The sequence below is a fragment of the Aphidius gifuensis genome, linkage group LG5, assembly GCF_014905175.1.
Source record: "Aphidius gifuensis isolate YNYX2018 linkage group LG5, ASM1490517v1, whole genome shotgun sequence".
NCBI lineage: Eukaryota > Metazoa > Arthropoda > Insecta > Hymenoptera > Braconidae > Aphidius > Aphidius gifuensis.
Window position 1 is genome coordinate 8954262 of NC_057792.1, and position 23115 is coordinate 8977376.

At 29.7% G+C, this 23115-nt stretch overlaps 1 protein-coding gene across 3 annotated transcripts in view; it reads left to right on the plus strand.

The window, feature by feature from the left end:
- LOC122857494 (regulator of G-protein signaling 9) overlaps positions 1-20389 on the plus strand; it is a 29436-nt gene extending 9047 nt beyond the window's left edge. For all 3 annotated transcript variants that reach the window (XM_044159688.1, XM_044159687.1, XM_044159689.1), the window contains exons 4-13: positions 1906-1956; positions 2069-2175; positions 2264-2380; positions 5613-5876; positions 6262-6641; positions 7726-7947; positions 8059-8286; positions 10416-10854; positions 12784-13175; positions 14599-20389. In XM_044159688.1, coding sequence (XP_044015623.1) covers positions 1906-1956; positions 2069-2175; positions 2264-2380; positions 5613-5876; positions 6262-6641; positions 7726-7947; positions 8059-8286; positions 10416-10854; positions 12784-13175; positions 14599-14659 — 2261 coding nt within the window. In that variant the 3' untranslated portion in view covers positions 14660-20389. The remainder of the gene's footprint in view (positions 1-1905; positions 1957-2068; positions 2176-2263; positions 2381-5612; positions 5877-6261; positions 6642-7725; positions 7948-8058; positions 8287-10415; positions 10855-12783; positions 13176-14598) is intronic.
- The last annotated feature ends 2726 nt before the right edge of the window (positions 20390-23115 follow it).

The window sequence follows — 23115 nt, forward strand, 5'->3', positions numbered from 1 at the left end:
GCAATTTATTTGCTTTAATTTAAGACAGTTTTCTTTTTATTTAAGTGAAAAGAGAATTAATTTAAGAGAAACTTTGCTAAAAAGGAAGCAAAAATATCCTTTAAATCAAGCGAATAAGCGGTCTAGTTAAAACAAAAGTTGCTAAAATTAAATGACATTTGATTTTATTTAATGGGTAAATCGTTTAATTTAAGGATAATATTGATTGAATTAATAGAAAATTGTTTTTATACAAATGATAAATGAATTAATTGAAAAAAATTTTGAATCAATTCAAGACAAAAAGCGATCTAGTTAAGACACAAGTTGCTAAAATTGAGTTTGAATTCAATTTAATGGGTAAGTCGTTTAACTTGAGGAAATTATCGATTAATTTGAAAAAATTATGAATCAATTTAAAGCAGAAAAGCGTTCTAATTAAGACGAAAGTTGCTAAAATTGAGCGACATTTCTTTTAATTTAATGGTTAAGTCGTTTAATTTGAAGATAATATTGTTTAAGTTAATAGAAAATTGTTTTTATACAAAAAAAAAATGAATTAATTCAAAAAAATTATGAATCAATTTAAAACAAAAAGCGATCTAGTTAAGACACAAGTTGCTAAAATTAAGCAACATTTGATTTAATTCAATGGGTAAGTCGTTTAACTTGAGGAAATTATCGATTAATTTAAAAAAATTCTGAATCAATTTAAAGCAGAAAAGCGATCTAATCAAGACAGAAGTTGCTAAAATTGAGCGACATTTTATTTAATTTAATGGTTAAGTCGTTTAATTTAAGGAAGTTATAGATTAAATTAATAGAAAATTGTTTTTATTTTTGATTGAAAGAAATGAAAATAAAAAAAAAAATTATTTTTTTATTTTTTCTTTTTTTTCAGGACTTATTTTTATTTTACACTTGAAGATTCAATTTTTTTTTTTTTTTTTTTTTTTGTCCTAACCGAGCCTCGAACCTCTGCCTATTCTAAACCTATCTAAACCTATACTTTTAAAAGCCAGTGCGTTACCCCCTGAACCATCGCGCGTTAACGTATCAGAGACAAAATTATGAGGCCCTTGAATCAAAAGTTTCATCACATCCCGATAAGCTGGTTGGTTTTATTTTTTTTACATGTAAATTTTGTTTACATGTAAATTTTATGTTTAAATTTTTATTAATACATCTTGTCTTTCTTTTATTTAATTAGTTTAGAAAACAAAATACTATCACTATAGGTGCCTTAGTTATTTTATTTTTGATGTCTCGAAATAATAAGAAATAAATATTCAACTGATTTTGAGAAAGAAAAAATTTTTACAATATATGTATAAAATATTTTAAGAAGACATCTAAAATAAAATAACTAAGTGCCTATAGTGAGATAGGTATTTTTTTTGTTTTCCTTTAAGCTAGTTAAATAAAGTGACAGAAAGATGTATTAATAAAAATTATATTAATAAAATAAAAAATATTATGCTCAATTTAATACATTTTTTTTTTAAATCAAAGCCTAAAACTTTCAAGCAAAATTTTGCTATATTTAAGCAACTTTTCTCTTAAATGCAGACATTTTTTTTCTCAGTGTACCGAAGTAACCATGTGAACCGATTGAAAGATTTTAAAAACTTTTGTTAAGCGTTACCAGAGAAAAGTGAAAGTAATGAAAAGTTAATATAATTTATATAAAAGCAATCTATGAACAAAATTACATCTTTTTGTCATTTTAATATTTCCCGAGTTTACTTTGTTTATATATAAGATGAATCGGATTATGTCAATTTTTTATTTTGGGTTGCAACTTTTCTATTAAAAGACCTTGAAATATAATAAAATAAAATGAAAATTACATTTGAATAGTCTATATAAATATGAGCCATAATTTATGACCAATGTAATTATTTTAAAACATGTAATGAATTATAGGTTACGATCTCATAGAGTGGCTGATAGACCGTCTTCAAATCGATGAAACAGGTAACGTTATATTTTTCATTTTTTCATATAAAAATGGAAATTAGGCGTGAACAAATATAATTATATAATAAAATAGTATTGATTAATTTCCTGAATTTATTTTTTATTGCAGAAGCGGTCCATCTCGCTAATCAACTCGTTCAATACGGTTACTTCTTTCCAGTGAATGACTCTAAGAATTTAATTTTTAAAGATGACAGTTCCCTCTACAGATTTCAAGTGCATAATTTTGATAATATTATTTTAAATTTCTAATGAAATAATGGTACTTCTTTAGTTATTTATTTTATATTTTTCTGATATTTAGACACCATATTATTGGCCTTGGCAACACAGAACACCTGACAATGTTGAATATGCAATTTATCTCGCCAAACGTACCTTACGAAATAAGCAACGTCATGCTCTTGAAGACTATGAGACTGTAAGTTATAATCATATGCATATAGTATATGTATATGTAAAATGAATATTCACATTTATTTTAAGGTATTTCATAAGCAGGTAGATCTTTACGTTTTTTTTTTTTTTGAAATTTTGTCTCATAAAAATGATTTCACATTTTGTAGGAAATTTTATTGAAATTTCCAGTAAAATTGTCATACAGTCGTGCTTGCCAGTGTTAAATTCGAGGAAAGTTGGAAAGACTTTCTAAATATGTCCAAGAAGATTAGAGAACAGGAATAATTATAGTCCGTGGGCTGTGACAAAATTACCCTAGATTAATGGAAAGTGAAGGTATTAGAAAGATACCTAACCCACGCGAAAATTTTTTATAAAATAGTTTCAAAACAATTGGATAAATTTAGAACGGACAGCTTATGGAGTCGTGCAGGTGTTGCAAGTCATGGGGATTGCACGCAGCTGCCCTTTACTCTCTGATTTTGCACTTATCATTGCTCGCAACAACCACGCGACTCCATAAGCTGCCTGTTCAAAACTTTAATTTCAATAATTTTTTTTTAGTTTGGACAACATATTTTGACGTATCCAGCCTATCCCATTAGAACATGAAATAACTTGTTCGATAATAACTTCGTCAAAATAACTTTTACAAGAATAACTTTGATAAAAAATAAAGTAAACATTCAATATACAAACGTATTTTATTCGATTGATGATAGCATTCAAATAATCAGACTGTTATCGGAAAAGTTATCCCCCTCCACCGCTATAATGAGTCTTCTGGCAGATGCCCATACTACTGAATATTCTACTTTATTAAGTATTGACAGCATACATATTAATAAGTCGACATCAATGAGATTCATTTACTTTTTAGTTTCTTCATTTACAAAACGATGATCCACATTTGCATCTTGAACTGCCCGAGGGCTCGATTTCCGAACTTGGTGAGCGAGAAAACTCACTAATGAGCCCGTTTACGAGTGAAGCGTATACGACTGAAGTGTATAGAGCTGGTATCAGCGCTTCACGAATGAGCACCCTCACCAGTAAGTTTTCTTACTTGCCGAGTTTAAAATCCGAGCCGTAACACTGACGCAGGCACTTGCGACTTTTCTAAATGAAACCACAGAACGCGTGCGGCTTGAGTCGTAGAGATATCTTGCAGTTTGCTTAAAAATTTGCTTTCACTGTTAGCATATTGATAATGAAACTTTTATTGTTAAGTAAGTAAGACAATAGGCAGTGCCGCAGGCTCTGTGACTCAAGCTGCGAGCAGTCTGCGGCTTTAATTAGAAAAGTCACAAAAGTCTACGTCAATGCAAGGCAGCTCAATGCGTGAATGTGAACCATTGAAAACAGAGTAAATCTACACCTGATTCCATTTTTTTGTTCTTTTTATGTTTTTCCACATTTTTCTCGAATTGTATACGTAAAATTGTAATGAACCTATCGTTAATTCGTCGAATTTTTGTAGTAGATTCAAAACCAAAATGTTAAAATTGGTTACGGGCTCAGCTCAGGTAGGTGGTTCAGGATTTTCTCGTAAATAAATTGCACAAATCAATTAGCTATTAATGATGTATATATTTCCAAATTAGTTCAATACTTCAGTTACTTTATCAGTCAAACTATCAATTATCCCAATTTATTTGAATTTAGTCGGAGTTTCGTGGTTTCTTGATATCGTGGTCTCGTGAATCTCCGCGATGTACGCGCCCAAAATCTCGTAATTTCGTGAGTAGAGATGCACACGATACGAGACGAGACGAGATTTGATCGAGTCTCGTCTCGGTCTCAAAAAATGACCAAAACAACAGTCTCGTCTCGGTATCGTCTCGGCTGAAAAAATCAGAGTCTCGTCTCGGTCTCGTCTCGAGTAAAAAAAATCGGAGTCTCGTCTAGTCTCGGCTGTATAAATATAAAGTGAACAAAAGTAAACTTTTTTTTTTTATTATCAATACAACATTTTTAAATATATACATTCTTGTAATATATGCATATAAAATATTTTTTTTTTCTTTTTTATTCTTTTATAACGTATGAGTACTTTATTAGTTTTTTTTCAATTATTAATTAACAATGAATATTGCATTTATTTTAACTCAAAAATTACGTATCGATTGTACTGAACAACAAACGAAAAAAATATATAAAATGAATATAAATTAATAATAAATAAATCAAGTTTAAATTTAAAAAAAAATGCTTATTTATACTTTGATTTAACATATATAATGAAGATGTTCTTTATTTATTTCGTACGTCTAAATCAAAATATAATTTACCATTATTTATTTATTTTTTTAAATCAAACTGGATTTCAATTTAATTTTTATTGATTTTATATATTTTTTTGTTTGTTTATAGTTATTATATAGATGCAATATGTATAAGAACTTAATACTGAAAAAAGCACCACAAAAAAAAAAAAAAATTAAGAAAACCAAATTTGATATTATTGATGACACGGCGAGACTCTCGCGAGAGTCTCGCGAGAAGTCTCGGACTAATGCTAGTATCGTCTCGGTCTCGTCTCGATTTCACGAGACGAGACGAGAAAGTGCCGAGACTGGTCTCGTCTCGTGTGCATCTCTATTCGTGAGTCCCCGCGGTGTACGCGCCCTGGATCTCACTCCTGGTCTAATCAACTCTTTTTCCTTAATTACTCATGCCCCGTTCCCGGTAGCAATTGTAATTAATTGTAGACAGTTCGTTGCCAGTACTACCACCTGGTGTAATTGTTGTCCGTTGCCAGTACTACCTCTTTCTCACACACACACACTCTAGAACAATTTCGTGGGGGTAAGCGGGCTTACCACTGGGCATACCACTAATTGCCGCTCTGAGGGTCTCTGAATATGCCGACGTTAACTTGCCACACGCTTAAGCTTGAGCGAAGCGTGTATACTGGGCGGCTGTGAAAAAGCCAAACGGTGCGTCGACTTCTTGGCATCACCCGAACTCGACATTTACAAATATATTATTTTTTTACATTGTGACATCGTCACAAAATCGTGCAGTGTTGCCGTCATCATTCTATCAAAAGCAACTTCACCGTAGTTTGTTGATAATAGCCCAATCAATCAGAAAAAAATTTGTTAACAAATTAGACAAATTAACAAAGATTCCGTTAAAAAATTACAAAATTTTTATTCTGCCTGTCATGACTGTGATACTTTAATATATAAAAATGAGTGACTACTAATAATTTTGTAAATTGAAGAACTAACATCTCAATTTAATTTTAGGAAGCTTTGAACAGTCTGAGAAAAAATTTATCAAACAAGTGGGAGTTAATACACATGCAAGCAGAAGAGCAGGTGCGATTAGCTAAAGATTTAAAAAAGCTTGATAAGGTTGTAAGTGATTCACAAGAACGTGCATTTTGGAGGGTTTACCGACCACCTCCAGGCTTTTCTAGCAGTTTAGAAATCGTCCCTGTCCCCACCAGGGCTCGACCAGGTGGTCAAACGCCAGTTAGAAAAAAAACCCTCAGTGATATGAAACGTGAGGTAATTTTATTTCAATATTTTAACAATACTAAAAATAATATTTTTGTTTAATACGATAAGTTATTAGTATAGAATTAGTGTTTTTCAAAAAAAAAAAAACACTGTTGAAAATTGGTGCACATTAAAAAAATATTTTCCATGAACTGATGAGTTATTTTTCAAGATTTACTTATTTTTCACCAATATTGCAGTTGCATGCATTTTCCAAGTATCGATGATATCGAGGAACGAGGACAAATTAAAAAAAAAAAATTGATTTCTTATTCATCCAAATGGAAGCGAAATATGATTTCATATGTTTTTAAGATTCAAAAAAATTTCCTACTTGTCCATGTAAGCCTTCATTCATGCGCATAGTGATTGATAAGATTTTTTTTTGTTTGAGGTTGAGTTACAAAGGAACAGTTTAACACGAACAAGGATAAAAGTGTCGGTGGCAATCGAAAATCTTGAAACCTATTTTAAAACTTATGTGGAGTATGATTCAATGATTGTACCACCACAACCTTCAAATCCATGGATAACTGATGATCATATATTTTGGCAATTAAATAGTCCACTTGTTGATGTCCCAACTGAAAAAAGAGTTAAAAGATGGGGATTATCAATGGAAGAGATAATGTCTGATCCAACTGGTTTACTTGAATTTACAAACTATTTAAGAAAAGAATATAGTCATGAAAATATTAGATTTTGGATGGCAGTTAAAGATCTTAAGCATTGTCATCAAGCCCATATACCTGACAAAGTCAATGAAATTTTTAGGTAAGTTTATTTTCAGTTATAAGTTTTCACCATCAATAAATATATTTTCCATTTAAAAAACAGTAAACCCTTTTCAAAAAGACCTCTGTATAAGCTACGTCCAACAAAAATCAGAAAACCAATGCCCTAACTGTAAAAAAAAATTCTATTGGATAAAACTTTTTGTCTCGGAAAAAAAGCATTTGAATGAAAATAAAATTAGTTCAATTAAAAAAAAAATTACTGTCTTCAAAATACGATATTATTTTTGAACTTGAAACCTTTTTGCTTTTATTAAATTAAATAGAGTTTTGAATAGAGCTATAGTGTATAATGGCAGTCACCCCCACGAAAAAATATATATCCTGGATATACGTAATTTGGATATATCCGAGAGTCGCTACCAGTGTTATTCTTAAGAAATTCCAGGATATATATTTATTCGTGGGGGCAACAAGTCGGGGAGTAAGTGACGCGGGAGCGATGGCCACCGATGGCCATTCAGTAATGATTTAGCTCAGTAAGAAATGGTAGAGAGGCTCAGTCTACCATCTTAAGCCACGTCTCAACATCTGATAGCCAATTACAAACATAGATTATGATTTTGTATGGCCCGAAAATGGTATGATATCCCCGTGAGTGGACCGATCATTAACTTCGATTTAGCTAGATCAAATAAACTCAAAGTCACATAAAATCGAGGCATTTAAACCCCTTGTCTTTAGCAAAATTTACTCCTCTATTCAGCAAAAAATTGAAATAATATATTACAAATTAATCAAGTAAAGTTTACCCGTGAAAAATGTATAATTTACTCGATAAAAGCGCTATATTTAGTTAACTTTTTTGTCAGTAACTTTACCTGATTCATTTGTAATATTTTGTCCTAAGTTTTTTTCTAAATCAAAGAGTAAATTTTACTTCGAAGAAATGAGAAATTTACCCATTAAACTTATAAATTCCATTCGATTCCGTGTAGCTTATGTAGAAAAGTTGAAAACCTTTCTGCACAATCAGAGTATGAATACGAGCGGGGGAACGAAATTTTCTTTCCTTTGTCTATCGGGTAGCTTATAAAAAGATGACTGTATATTCATAATTTCAGAGAGTTTTTAGCACCTGGTGCGCCCTGTGAAATAAATATAGATGGTAAAACTATGGAAAAAGTACATCAAGAAATGAAAAATCCAAGTAGATTTACATTTGATTCAGCTGCTGAACACGTTTATACACTTTTATTGAAAAAAGATTGTTATCCAAGATTTATACGTTCTGATCACTATCGTAGTTTAATTGCGGCTGGTATTCAACCACTTCAAAAAAAAAGGTGCTACCACTTACATTTTATTACGTAAAAAAATAGTTGAAAATAATGTATTATGAGAATAAGAAAAATATTCAATTATTCATTTCATTTATTATTTTCTTTTTTATTTAGATTTTTTGTTTTTGGAGGTCAGACAAAGAAAAAGATAACAAGTACGTCAATAACATCAAGTAATCTACAGCATGGTAATGCTAGTACTTCGAACAGACGACGTGGAAGTGATCGGAGTCTTTCTGGATCAGCTCATGAATTAGCTGTCTGTGGTTTTCGTGATATAACTACAATACCACGTGTACCTCACTCACACAGTCAGTCAAATCTTACTAATATTCCTTACAGGTATGACATCAATAATAGAACACACTTTAGCTCTTGACTAAAATTTTGTCATTTATATTGATAAAGTTTATCGTATTATACAATGTTTTTATCATTGAAAAAAGTTATATAAATCATAAACTTAATTAATTAACCCATTCTTCAGACTTGATTTCTACGATTCCAAGATTTTTCGTCAATTCCTGAAAGCGGCTTTACACAGGCTTTGTCCAAGCCTGTGTTTTTTTTATTTCCCCGGCGTCACATAGACCTGAATAGTCAAAGTATGTGTCAAGCCTGTGTTATTTGATTTTCCCGGCCTTACACAACGGCCTGTCCCCGTTGATTTTCTCCGGCTTCACCCCAGCCTTAATAGTCTAAGCTGGTGTCAAGCTTGTGCTTTTCGACTTCCCTGGCCTCACATGAGCCTTGTAGCACAGCATTGTGTCAAGTCGGTGCCTATTGTTTCACTAAACCTGAAAAGATTTAACTTGTGCATATATATTTAATTTAAATTGCATAAAATTTGATTTATATATATATAGTCATTAAATGAATAAATTTCATGTAAATTTCGAATAGAAATCATCCTTGCTTGTCTCATAACTTGATCCAACTCATAAAATTTCAGTTGTCACCGTAATTTTAGCCCAACCATTAAGTTTTTCATGAGCAAATAAATTGCTGTAGCTTTAACTGGTAGCTATTACCGCTAATCACCAATGAAAATTACAGCTAGTGCTCCAAAAGCTGTTTTGAAATCACCAGTAATCTGTTATGATTGAGTGTTAATTTTCGATAATAATTTAGCACCGTTCATACTTATCACGTCAATGATGATGACTCTCACATATTCGAATAATGCATGGTATTGACAAACAGTTTCAAAAGATAGTGACATCGATTTTGTAAAACATATTTTGAAAGCTATGTCCACCGTAGTCCCATCAATTGAAACAAAAGCAGCTTTGTTTCAGTAGAAGCACAAGTGATGTAAGCGTTACAGCGTCCATCGTTATATCCATGATTATCCAACCACATAACCCGTGAAACAATAATGGAAAATTGGCCGTTAGTTTGGAGACAGAAAAAGATTGATCACTTTGATCAAGAGTCCTCTTTATTTTCCATTTGGTTTTGTATCAATTCCTAAACTGATTCCGATTCATCGGATTGTCTCGTTTCTTTGCAATCGAACCAAGTTTATTAATAACTGCCAGACGAAGATCATTATTTACCATTATTCTTTAATTTATATATCGTTTGAAGTAAAAAAGTCCATCCAATTTCATTAGTCAGTCATTTCATTAGACAGAAATAATGTTGGCTTGCTCAACTGTTTGATCATTGCAAACAAGTCTTTTCTTGCGGTGAGCTCAGTACTAAGCTGAGTTTGGAATCGATCGTAAGAATGCAAGATTCGTATCAAAACTAATGTGTTCTTCGTTTTCTATTTGTTTTTTGGTACTATTGATATTTTTGATCGTAAGGTAATCATGAAGGCATTCTTAATCTCATATTTGAATAGCTATATACAACAGATGGCGTGCTGTGACACTTTGTCATAGAGTGGGTATAAGCAGAGTGGAGCCATAGATGATTTTTACCTCGGAAGTGACGAAAACCTCTTATACCCACTCCATACGGCGAGCACAAAATGTCGGACTAATGGGAGCTCGGTGGCTTCACTCTGCTTATACCCACTCTACTTTGTCAATCAGACTATAGTAACTCACTTAAAGCCATTGTGAAAGGCTTTACTTTGACTCCTTCCATGAAATTTTGAAATTGACCAAGATAAATTGCAGAGAAAGAAAGTTTCTCATTACGATCATCAAATAATAAACTCTTAGAAAGCTTTGCTTGAGCTGTTGCGCAATGAGACTCTCTTCAATTGGAATGTGTTTACCAATATCGTCTAAGTTTAAATCCTTAATCTCGTCTTTTTGTTGATCGCCGTTAAAAAATGAATCATCGATTATAATATCGTAGTGTAAATAAAGTAGAGATGCAATCAAATATGTCAATCAAGCTTCGATAGTTTCTACATCAACCAATTCTAGATATAGAATTATTGAAGACGCTTGAAATATTTTGTAATATATGAGTCATAATGAAAAATAAATCACACAAACATTTCATGTTGTTAGGGATGCTGCTGGAGCCGGGACATTAGCAACGTTGCGCCCTATGGATGATGTTTGTCCATGGGACGATGTACAAGAAACTAGCAACATTACCGAGCAAGATGTTGTTGCAAAAACCTCATCGACCACAGATGAACAAATAAATTCGCCAAATAGAAGAATAATCAACGAGAGAAGTTCATGTACGTCACGTAAAAATTCAACGCAATTAGATTCTTGTAGTTCATCATCTGATCTTAGTCTAGCAATCACTGAGGTATCAGATGGATTAAAAAATACGATTGGACATCAACATTTAACTAGTATTGCAACAACGAATATCACAAAAAACTACTCATTGAGATCAACAGTTAGAGTTAAATTATCCAATACAACAAGAGCATCCACTTATACCTGTGACTATCCATCACCTCAGCAATCGTTTGAACACCCAGTGCTTCAGGTAACATTTTTTAAAATTTTTTTACTTCACTTGAGGCTTCTCTCTCTTTTCAGCTTTGAGCGCTGCATATGGTACTCGATTAGACTAAAAAGTCAATGCTTCGTTCAATGTCTATCGTTTTGACACAAATTCTATTGTTCAATTTTCAATGTAATTGTGAATTCAAATGAATAGTTTTGTAGAAAAAAAACTTATGGAATAGTCCAAGTAGAAAATGGTTCAGTTTTCCCTATTTGACGTCTGATCCTGATCCGAAATGGATCAGGTTGCCTTATTTTAGAAATCCTGATTTAATCCTTATCCAAATTGATCCAGATTATCTTAAATGAGGTTGCCTGATCCAATCCAGACCAGAATCCTATCAAGATAAACTGGTCAAATGAATATATTTTTTTTCAAGTTTACTTGAATAATATGATTCATTTTTATTAAATCATATTATTATCATTATTATTACTTTCAATAATTATTGATTATAATTGTTTAAAACAAGAAAAAGGTAAAATTTGTACAATTCAATAATTAGGTATATTTTTTTTTCAATATGCATAGAAACACTTTTATCGATAAAATTGAAAGTTTTAATAAACTAATAACCATTTTAGCTGACAGAGCGTATCGATGCGAAAAAATCATACAGTTTTAAATAATTACACTTAAATAATATTCGACTCGTGAATTATATTCCAGGTAAAGAAGTTCATTACTTAAAATATAATAATTATTGCCCCGAGTTTAAAGTCTCAGGTCTTTTCATATTACTGATTGACTTACATATTATTGTCAACTCAGCGCATTCGTTCATTTCTGGCCACACTCTTAAAAAATATCATGTTCTCAGTGTTATACTTTTAATTACTGATTTACAAAGTCCGTTATATTAATTATTTATTTAATGTATGTCACTTAATGCAGCTAACATACGAATTCTATTCTTAATGTGTATTTTCGAGTACGGAAATATTTTACCCACTCACTACATATATTCTTCGCTGTATATCATAACAATACCTAATCAATAGTTGGAATGGCCGGTACTAAGGCCCGTCAGAATTAATCAGGAAATTATGGGATCGTGCCCTGCTTGCGTTAATAACTTAGGTCATTTAGTTGAAGAGTTATTTCTCCATTAGTTTGCATTGATATATCGAATAAATAAATTAATTAACAAACGAATAAAAAACAATAATTTTTTTTTTATTTTCTAATATTCTTTATTATTCATTTTTGGTTCAGGTTTTCCTGATGCTTTCCTGAGCAGGTGTACTTATTTTAACCTTACGATCTGGTCAGATATCCTTACCCGATCTGAATCTAAACCTTAAAATTTAGCATTACACAACGACCAGTTCCTGACCAGGTTGCCTGATCTAGATTGGAATTGAGATCAGGTTTCCTGATTTCTACTCAGGAGGGTCTTCATAAATACCATAAAATATTTTCGTACTTGAAAGTTTATGTGTTATAAAATGCATGTCTATCATTGCCATTTAACATTTAACCTTGAATATCAGTCAATGCACGAGTAAATAGAAAATATAAAAAGAAAAAAAGTCTTCACGTGTCACACAGCTATTCTTTGTACCGCTCATGTGCCCGTACACATCAACAGTAAAATGTTCACCTATGGCAGCAGTACAACGCGTTGTGATTTACTCTAATGCCATGGTAGTAGTAACGTTCTGTGCCTGCAACACGGACTTTTTTTCACTCACTTTAGTGCACTCAAAATGTGCAAGTCTCTCGAAATATTTAATGTCTAATCTTTTATTAGTGTTACATGTAAAAAAAATTATTAATAAAATATGAGTTAATGAATAAATAAAGAAATATCCTAAATTAATTGAAAATAATTTACGGTTTAATAAAAATAACTTATTATTATTATATTTTCTTGAATAAAACTAATTTTAATTCGTATTTGTACAGCTTGATGTTGGCCGATGTGTTCCTGAAGAATCAGAAAATTGGAGCATTGAAGAAAGTGCCTCAGAAGGTGAAGGAATGAAGGCTCCATTAATAAGCATAAGTGCCATTGCTAGTCATTCGACAGGTGATTCAGTTGAATCAAAAAAAAGTGAAAAATTTTCAGTTGAATCAGAGACTTTACAAACAGAAAGTAAGATGACAAAGGTCTCAGATAGTGTTGAAGACAAGGAAATTGATGATTCTAGGGAAGAAGCGCAAGTAGTTCCAGTATGGAAACCTGAGGTTCATAATCAAGAAAAGCCTGTTGACAATGATGTTTCATTCGCAATGGCCTCAGTGCCTCAAGAACAGCGTGACAATAATGTAAATGAAGTTTGTCCTTGGGAAGATGAGTAAGTTGGCTTGTAAAATATCTTTCGCCAAATATCATCGGGTGTTCAGTATATACTATATATATATTTATTACACTTACAAATATACTGTTTTTGTTTCCAAGTTAAAAAAAATTCAAATGATTAAACGTAAATTTAAGTTTTATTTTAATCACTTCAATAAATTCAATTTTATTTTGTCATTTCAATATATTGGGAAGTAAACTATTCACCCTCCTATTTGGTGGTGACTGGTGTAAAGCTTCTAGGAAATAGTAAATTTTAAACTATTTCTCGAATAGAATAGGTTACACATTGTGAATATAAAAGATATTCAAGTCTTTTTTTTCTATTTGCTTACTGACAATATTCGATAGAGCAAATAACCTGAAATAATTTTTCATTGTGTTGACTATATTTTCAACTTTTTTTCATTGTTTTTAGTTTGAGTATTCTATTTTTTATTAATAGCGATTAAATATTTTTAAAATGCAAATATTAAATGCTCTATTCTTTTTAATGCAAAAATTCAAATCGACTATCCCTCGAACGGCCATGTTTTTGAGATCACGTAGTGGTTACACCCTCCTGTTACTTCTTAGTATAAGATTGTTCCAAAATTTAGAATATTTGTTTCCTATAAGCTTCCACCGTCTTAAAAATTGCGTATAGACATAAAAAAATCCAGAAAAAAGTCGCGTCCTTATGTAGAAATTTTTTTGGAAATCAAGAATTTTTTTTTCAACATAAAAGTTCTCAAAAATTTTATTTCGATCTGTTTCTTCAAAAAAAGCCAAACCAAAAAGCAAAAACAATAACGTAATTGAGAGTTGAAAGATAACTCGCTTTTGATTTCTTAAATTTTCTTGTGACATTTATTCTAAGTTTTTAGAGTTCTAATTTAAAAGTAATAAAGAAAACGGTAACGCTATTGGCGCTGTATACGAGGGAATTTACGGGGACATTTATACAAGTTACGAGAAAATTTACGGTAAACATATAGCCACAATTGTGTGTGTAGGACTGATTGCATTGTGTGAGAAACCCGTGAATGTTCCCGTATTTCCCGTAATTTTCCCCGGATCGGTGCCAATAACGATTTCGTAAAAAAAATATACGAGGTCACTCGTGGGCCCAGAAGCCCAGAAGAGACCCAACCGACTGCTGCGTGATGACTCGGAACATAATATGTATAATATATATAATGATCGTATGAATTGTAATCATATATGAATGACTGCGTCATATATGGTATATCATTTTATTTTTTTGTGATTTATGTAATTTTTTTATAATTCAGATTTTTGAAAATTATTTAGATACATATTTGACATAACTTACATTTACTTTTATTGCAATATCCATTAATTTTACATTTTTCCCTTCTATAAAATCAATTTACCTCAAAAAATATTGATCAAAAAAACATTTTTTTTTTTTTCAGAGAAAATTGTACGGTTGAAAAACCTTATGTGAAGACCTACGCAACCTTAGGATATTTGTAAGAGTTTCATATAAAACCGAAAAATGTTGTCTAAAAAAAAAATTATCATGTAAGTTAGTTTTATCATTACAGCGAAGTTTTAAAGTATAATCCATATGAATTGTGATCGATTACGAGTACCAAAGATTACAGTTGAGTACTTGATAACAGAAAATCATATTTTGTTTGTTCACTGACAAAGCAATAGAATTTAAAAAAAGAAAACATATATCCGTGATTACAAAAGATTTTCGTGCTTTTTTTTTTTTTTTTTTTATCAATCTATAAATATATATTTAACCTCAAATTGCCATTGTAATATTTACGAATAATCGAGATAACTAGTCACTTTACTTATATTAAATATTATTTAAATTGAAAATTCATATTTAAAAACAAAAAATATACGTCTGTTTTCAATATAGATTAAATGTTTTGAAGAAAAAAGAAATTATATTCATCTATTTTTATGTTAAATAAAAATATTTATCAAGTTATTCAAAAAAATAGAAGTATTCAATGTTCGTCAGTATTTTAGTGTATAGTAAATATATTATAAAATCATGGCTGCTAATCGTTTATACGTTCACCAGTTTAAACCATTATTTTTCCTGGATGAACAGTATAATGCGACTTGGAAATTTCTATCAGGATCGTAGATCTGTTTCTTTTTGAATCTTGATTTCATGAATTAATTTCGAAGAAGCTAAACTAGATTGAGCCTCTAGATTGGCTTCCTCGAGTCTTTCATCGGTGATTCAAAGAAACTAGACACAATTTTTAAGGGAAGCAAAAATTGTCTCACTACGATCCTGAAACATGTAATATATTAATGTATAATTCTGTAATAATTAATTACATTGTATTGAAAAAAAAAATGAGTTTTCGGTAAGTCTGAAAAAATAAGAGGAATGAGTGAATTTAGTTTCTAATACCTTGGTTCAAACTATAATAACATAAAACAATAGCGATACTAATAATTATAAAAATTTTATGGTGTATAATATAGCTCGACAGTAGAAACATTCAAAAGTATTTAATGTAATCATGATAATTGATAAACTGATTAATAATGAATCCAATATTATCCAGAAACCGTTTTAAGGCGGAATGTAAGTTCCAAGGTAAGATAACTTTTTGGCTTCATAGAAGAGACCCTTATAACAATACTTGGAAAAAAAAATAAGGGCCCTTCTATCAAGACACTTAGAAACGCAGGGGAATTAACTTCAACCCAAAAGCGTGTCAATATCCCGAGAGGAAAAATGTTAAGAATATCCTGTTTGACCTCTAATTCTCATCAGAAGCAGAAACACCTTATTCCCGGAAACCTGACTTATTCCTGATCTAAACCTGTTCTTGATACCTTAACATACCCTAAATAGGATAGCCTGAAATTTTAGTTGTTGTAAAGACTTTTCAAAAATTCATAGCGACACATAAAAGTTTCAAGAATCAAATGTACGTTATAGCTGATGTGAGTCATAAATGAGAATTGAATGTGATTCAATTGAAAACGTGCTTATGTTTTCTATGCTTGTGTGTGAAAATCGTCAAGTAATTCACTCGGATCTGGAAAGGTGGAAAATTATGGAATGAATTGACTCAATAACTAATTATTTCACTTAGCCATTGACATTAGATTTAGCAAAATCGGTGAAGGAAATATTACTTGAACTATTGACGTTCCGCCTTAAGTACCACGGTGCTTGGAAAGAGAGATCTATACTAATCAATTAACTTAGATGAATAATAGTTATAATAACAAGGCTCATGAAATTCAGTTTTACTCAAATTAATTTGTCCACATCTAATAAATATAACAATTTTTATATTCTTCTGTCAATCACGGATATTTGATTCAAATTCTTTTTTTTTGTTCACTATTCCATTTTTTATTAGAGCGTATATTTCAATTAGATCATATTTCGTGCCAATTTATAACATGATCTGATTGTACAGTATATAACAAATTTGTTGAATACCAAGATTTAATATTATATAAATATTTAACAGCAGAATGATAATTTTGCATTTTTGTTCTCATTAACACTCATAGTCAAAGAAATAACTAATATTTTTTGGTAAACTCGGAAACGATCACAAGAACATCGTGTTAATGATAAATAGCAGTTATAAAATAGACTAAAAAAGATATAATGAAAAACAGATTAAAATAAAAAAAATTAGAAGAAAAAGTTACGACAGACCCTTAATCAATTGTGAGCTCAAAATAAATCAGCCTAATTCTAAAATATAAGGTTATCAAAAAATGATTCAGGCTCTAATAATCAAGTTAAAGAAACATATATAATATATATATATTATATGTATTATATCAAAACACGATAGTGACAGTGAAAAATAAATCTTAATAACTCTCTCAAGTTTCAAAAATAAAAAATATCATCTGTAAAAAAAAAAAATCAATTATTTGCTTGGTTCAGAATAATTTCAAGACGCAGTAAGTTATCTGTCACTCATCTCTTAAAAGCAGTGACAACTCATTACAAGTTGTAGCTTTATCTTATCAATAAGAATTACAAAAAACTTCAATATTTTATGAGTTTATGACAAATGATAGAAAAATTTCTTTAAGGGAGTTCGAACTAAATGTACACTAAAGGAACTTCTGTCATCTAAAAAGTTTATTCTGACAAAAAAAATGGATTAGAATTATTAAAAAATTGTTTTGGATTAAGTCAAAAACTTCTTAGTTCTAAATATAAAAACTTTCTGTAGTATTATGAAGAATTATAATTACAAAGAAATAAATGTTCTTGTTTCTAAAAGTAAAAACTGGATCTGTATAATTGGATAACATGACTTTCCAACCAACAAAAAAGAAAGTGGCAAAGTGAAATTTAATAAAGTTTTATTATGTGTGATATAGGTATCCTAATAACACCCTTTGACACTTAGTAGTTTATGTTCGAACTCCCTTAATAGAAAAGTGATTATAGTTATTGATTGAATGTTGGACTGCTTAAAGATAAATTCATAAAATCAATTGATCAATAACTTCAATGGTGCAAATTATGATTTACTTGATATCAATTAACTAATAATATATATTGGGCCATCGAATAATAATAGACTGTACTATGTAATATTTGAATAATTTCAGTTTTCAATTAGGGAGTACATTTGAGTTCGATTAAAGAGTACCTGAACCTAAATATTAAACAAAAAAACGAATAGTATAAAAAATAACTTTGAAATTTAAAAAATAAGAAAATAGATGAATTGTCGATTAAAATTAAAAACAAGCCTCTGGTAGAAATCCCATATCCGAACGACGTCGAATTGAGCTACGGTTTCGAGCTCGGATGTCGATTCGACATCCTTATTCGACATCGCACGTATGTCGAAACGTTACGCTGAACGTGCTCGAATCGACATCAAGCTCGGTGATCAAGCTCGAAATGACGTCGATTCGACCTCGATTAAGGTGGCGTGACAATTGCATATGATTCTATATTATTCCTTAAAAAAAAAGACCCGTTTGAATTAGTATTTTTTCAAATAGAATTTATAGATCTGTTGACCAACATGAACAAAAGTATTTTTTGGAGTTAATTTGTTTTCGTAAATGATGATAATAATAATATCGACTGATGCGCCATCTGGACTGACTTCGATTTAACGTAAGGTTTCGACGTCGCTTTGAGCTCAAATATCGACGTCGATCCGTCATGGCCATGTCGAAAGTCGACACCGATTTCTACCAGGGAGTAACAGATATGATTTTCAGCCTATTGTTGTGTAACCAATAATATAATAATACTGTTATATTTATTTCAATGGGTTAGTTGCTTTTTGATTCATCATCAGAACCAGGAAGTTCGTCTGTTGTTTCTTGTAAATGTCATAGCAACGTAGTCTAAAAAAAATAACAATAAGAATGCTTGTACAACTCAAAAATAGCTTAAAAAAATGGCCTCAGGTTTTGGCTTCAAAAATGGCCTCGTGTTTTAGTTTAAAAAATTTGGAGGCCAAAAACATGAGGCCTTTTTTTGAGAACATTTTCAAGTTGTACGAGCATTTCAATTGCCATTTTTTGAACTATATTCCAGCACCTTGCTATGGCATTTATAAGAAGGTAAAATAACAGATGAACTTCGTGGCTCTGTTCATTATTAATTTATTTGGATTGACTAATTTACAGTAAGAAAGGTAAACGTGAACATATAATGAAATGCTTTCAATTTAACTATGTGCCAAATTTTTCCACATAAAATTTCTAGAAAAAAACTCATAACATTTTTTACTCATATGCATATATTTATTTAACAGTCAAGAAGTTTTAAATGAATTCCAATCGTTTGCAAATTTAAAATAAATCAATGAATTTTTATTATATATATATATTTTATCAAGCTAGATATTTTTTAGAAAAAAAACTAAATCCGGCAATCAAGTTTGAATACTGTTGAATTACGTTGTATGATTTTTAAAAGTCTCACTTGCGTTCAATTGACAACTCCAAAAATTCATCAGTTTAAATGATTGCGAATCCATTTATTACGTGGCTCATCTTCTATAGTTAAAAATTTATAATTATCAATAATAATTATGGAAGATGTTTAAAAAAATGGCTTATTAAGATTTTTCCGTTGCAGCAAGAAGTTGTAGCTTGAGAAATATTTTTTTTTACAGCATTTCTTTAACTACCCTTTGGTGATTGAAACAAGAATTTAACTGTTTATTATAATTATAATAGTGTTCGAGTCAAGATGCAGAGTGGTTCAAGTTTAGAAATTTATTTCTTGTTACATTCGATGTATCACTCAAAACAAAAAGTTACCTGAATAAAATAATAGAATTTTTTTTTCTTGAAACTATCAGCTATAAATTACACTGAGAGAAAAAGTTGCTGAAAAATATCAGTTTTTCTTGAAAACTTTGGGCTCCCTGTTGAAAGAAAAATTTATTCATGTGAGTAAAATATTTTTTAACTTAAGGGAGATCAAACAACTCTTGATGGTTTTGTTGTTTGTTTTTTTTCAATTTTTAGAGTAGGTTTATGAAATATATAGTCATAAATATATATTTCAAAAATCTGTCCCAGCTAGTAAAAAAGTTAATGATAATCAAAGTAAACAACTTTCAACTTGTACGCTAATAGCAGAGAGCAAAAATCCTGAAAAAACATATTTTAATTTTTAAACTTTCATAATATTCTTTCTTTGTTTTAGCAGCTTAACAAAAAATTAACTTTCTAAAACTTTGAAATCTTAGAATAAATAATATATTAATTTCAAAGAAAATTGATTTTATATACAAATGATTCGAGGACACGTTGAATTTTCACATAAGATAGATAACCATTTCATAAACCTACTCAAAAAAATAAAAAAAAAGGATAAGACAATCCCTTAACTTAAAAAAAAAGTTACTCAATTTAATAAATTTTTTTTTCACTTGAAGCCTAAAATTTTCAACTTTTCGGCAACTTTTCTTATGAATACAGCAATTTTTTTTCTCAGTGTAGATTATTAAATATTGAAAATTAGCCAAAGAAATCTAGTTATCGTCTCGCATGTGCTCCCGTAATTTTCATTAAATAAGCTGAGGTTTTATTCATAAAGAATTTCGATGACATCATGGTTCCATTTTAAATGAAATTGCCGATGATTCCAATATTTCAAATCAGATTTGAAATATTGGTGATTTTATAAGTGTATAATGATATTATTATTGACGGAACTTTTTAATTACATTTTCAAATATAGTTTCAACATTCAATATATTTTTTGTCATATACATATACATATAAATATAATTTCATTTATTTATGTGGAATATATGAAAACTTAATTTTAAAAAGATTTTCTACCCCGAGATAAATTGCAGACGCACCGGTATAAGTTCTCGACAATATATCAATTTACATCAAATTTACTTGTGATTTCACGTGAATTATGCCTGGTTTAATAAATTTTGACATCATGATTTCTATTATAAATAACCCCTTGAAATAAGGAACATAATTAAATGAGTATTATCTAATATAATAAATATTTAACGTAAAAAAATAAAATGATGGATGCATTTAGTTCAGTGAATGAAAAATGATAAGTAGAAACAATCAAAAGTTCAAAAAAATCAATAAATCCATGACAAGTACTTATTGAAATTACTTGACAAACAATGAAAAGTAAAACACCTATAACAGCAATTTCTTGAAAAAATGAAAACGAATAATCAATTTCTTTGATTTTCAAGTGTTATCAGTTAAATAGTGTTTTTTTGCATAAGTATACTTTTAAATTGGCACTTTATGTTCCAAATTCACCGCCTTTTAATTCAGTGCTGGATAATAAACCTAAGAATGATTGAAAACAATAAAATATTCAATAATGCTGAATCCGCACGGAGAAAATTTTTCTTTGATTATCTGGAGGAATGACAACGAATTGGCAGGATTTGTGACCTACATTCTTATAGCTTAAGTCTAACCCTTTGATTTACCTATGATATAATTTCATTTATTAAGATGAATTACAAGCTTGTGTTTTATTAATTTTTTGAATAAAAAAAAAACTAAGAACAATAAGTAGCTAAAGGAAAGATGTTGCTACGGAATTAATGTAGACAAAGAAATTATATTGTAAGCTACAAAAGAATTTTTTTTTTTCATTTTTTCACAGTGTGAAAATAATACTGTGAAATAATCTTCAGTAGTAACCCCGAGGTCATCCTGTGGGCCACTGAGATAATGTTCACAGGAATTGACGGAACCGAACTATTTCACGGGGTTACACTGAGAGAAAAAGTTGCTAAAATATAGCAAAATTTTGCTTGAAAGTTTTAGGCTTTGATTTAAAAAAAAAATGTATTAAATTGAGCATAAAATTTTTTAATTAAAGCAATTTATTTGCTTTAATTTAGGACAGTTTTCTTTTTATTTAAGAGAAAAGAGAATTAATTTAAGAAAAACTTTGCTAAAAAGGAAGCAAAAATATCCTTTAAATCAAGTGAATAAGCGGTCTAGTTAAAACAAAAGTTGCTAAAATTAAATGACATTTGATTTTATTTAATGGGTAAATCGTTTAATTTAAGGATAATATTGATTGAATTAATAGAAAATTGTTTTTATACAAATGATAAATGAATTAATTTTAAAAAATTATGAATTAATTCAAGACAAAAAGTGATCTAGTTAAGACACAAGTTGCTAAAATTGAGCGACATTTCATTTAATTTAATGGGTAAGTCGTTTAACTTGAGGAAATTATCGATTAATTTGAAAAAATTATGAATCAATTTAAAGCAGAAAAGCGTTCTAATCAAGACGAAAGTTGCTAAAATTGAGCGACATTTCTTTTAATTTAATGGTTAAGTCGTTTATTTTAAGGATAATATTGATTAAGTTGATAGAAAATTGTTTTTCTACAAAAGAAAAATGGATTAATTCAAAAAAATTATGAATCAATTTAAAACAAAAAGCGATCTAGTTAAGACACAAGTTGCTAAAATTAAGCAACAATTGATTCAATTCAATGGGTAAGTCGTTTAACTTGAGGAAATTCTTCAGAATTCTGAACCGCAGAAAGCGATTACATCATTTATTTTAATAATGGTTAAGTCGTTTAATTTAAGGAAATTATAATGTTTTTATTAAATAGATTTGTGTAAAAATTATTATTTTTATTTTTTCCTTTTTTCAGGACTTATTTTATTTTACACTTGAAGTAATTATTTTTTAACTAACCGAGTCTTTCTGATCATTTAAACCTATTTAAAATATCATCGTAATATTAAAATTTCCCTGAATCATTACATCGAGTTTTATTTTTTAATGTTTAAATTTTCATTATAACTAGCGAAAATTCATATAGCACTTAGTTATTTTATTTTAGATGTCTTCTCAATAAATAGTAATAAATATTCAACTGATTTTGAGAAAGAAAAAATTTTTACGATATATGTATAAAATATTTTAAGAAGACATCTAAAATAAAATAACCAAGTGCCTATAGTGAGATAGGTATTTTTTCTTGTCTTTTCTTGCTGTTAAATAAAGTGACAGAAAGATGTATTAATAAAAATTTAAACAATTACATGTAAAAAATAAAACCAACCAGCTATCGGGATGTGATGAAACTTTTGATTTAAGGGCTTCATAATTTTGTCCTGATACGTTAACGCGCGATGTTCAGGGCAACGCACTGGTTTTAAAAGTATAGGTTTAGATAGGTTTCAGGCAGAAGTTCGAAGCTCGGTTAGGACAAAAAAAAAAAAACAATTAAATCTTCAAAGGTAAAAAAAAAAAAGTCCTGAAAAAAAAGGAAAAATAAAAATAATTTTTTATTTTCATTTCTTTTAATCAAAAATAAAAACAATTTTCTATTAATTTAATCTATAACTTCCTTAAATTAAACGACTTAACCATTAAATTAAATAAAATGTCGCTCAATTTTAGCAACTTCTGTCTTGATTAGATCGCTTTTCTGCTTTAAATTGATTCATAAT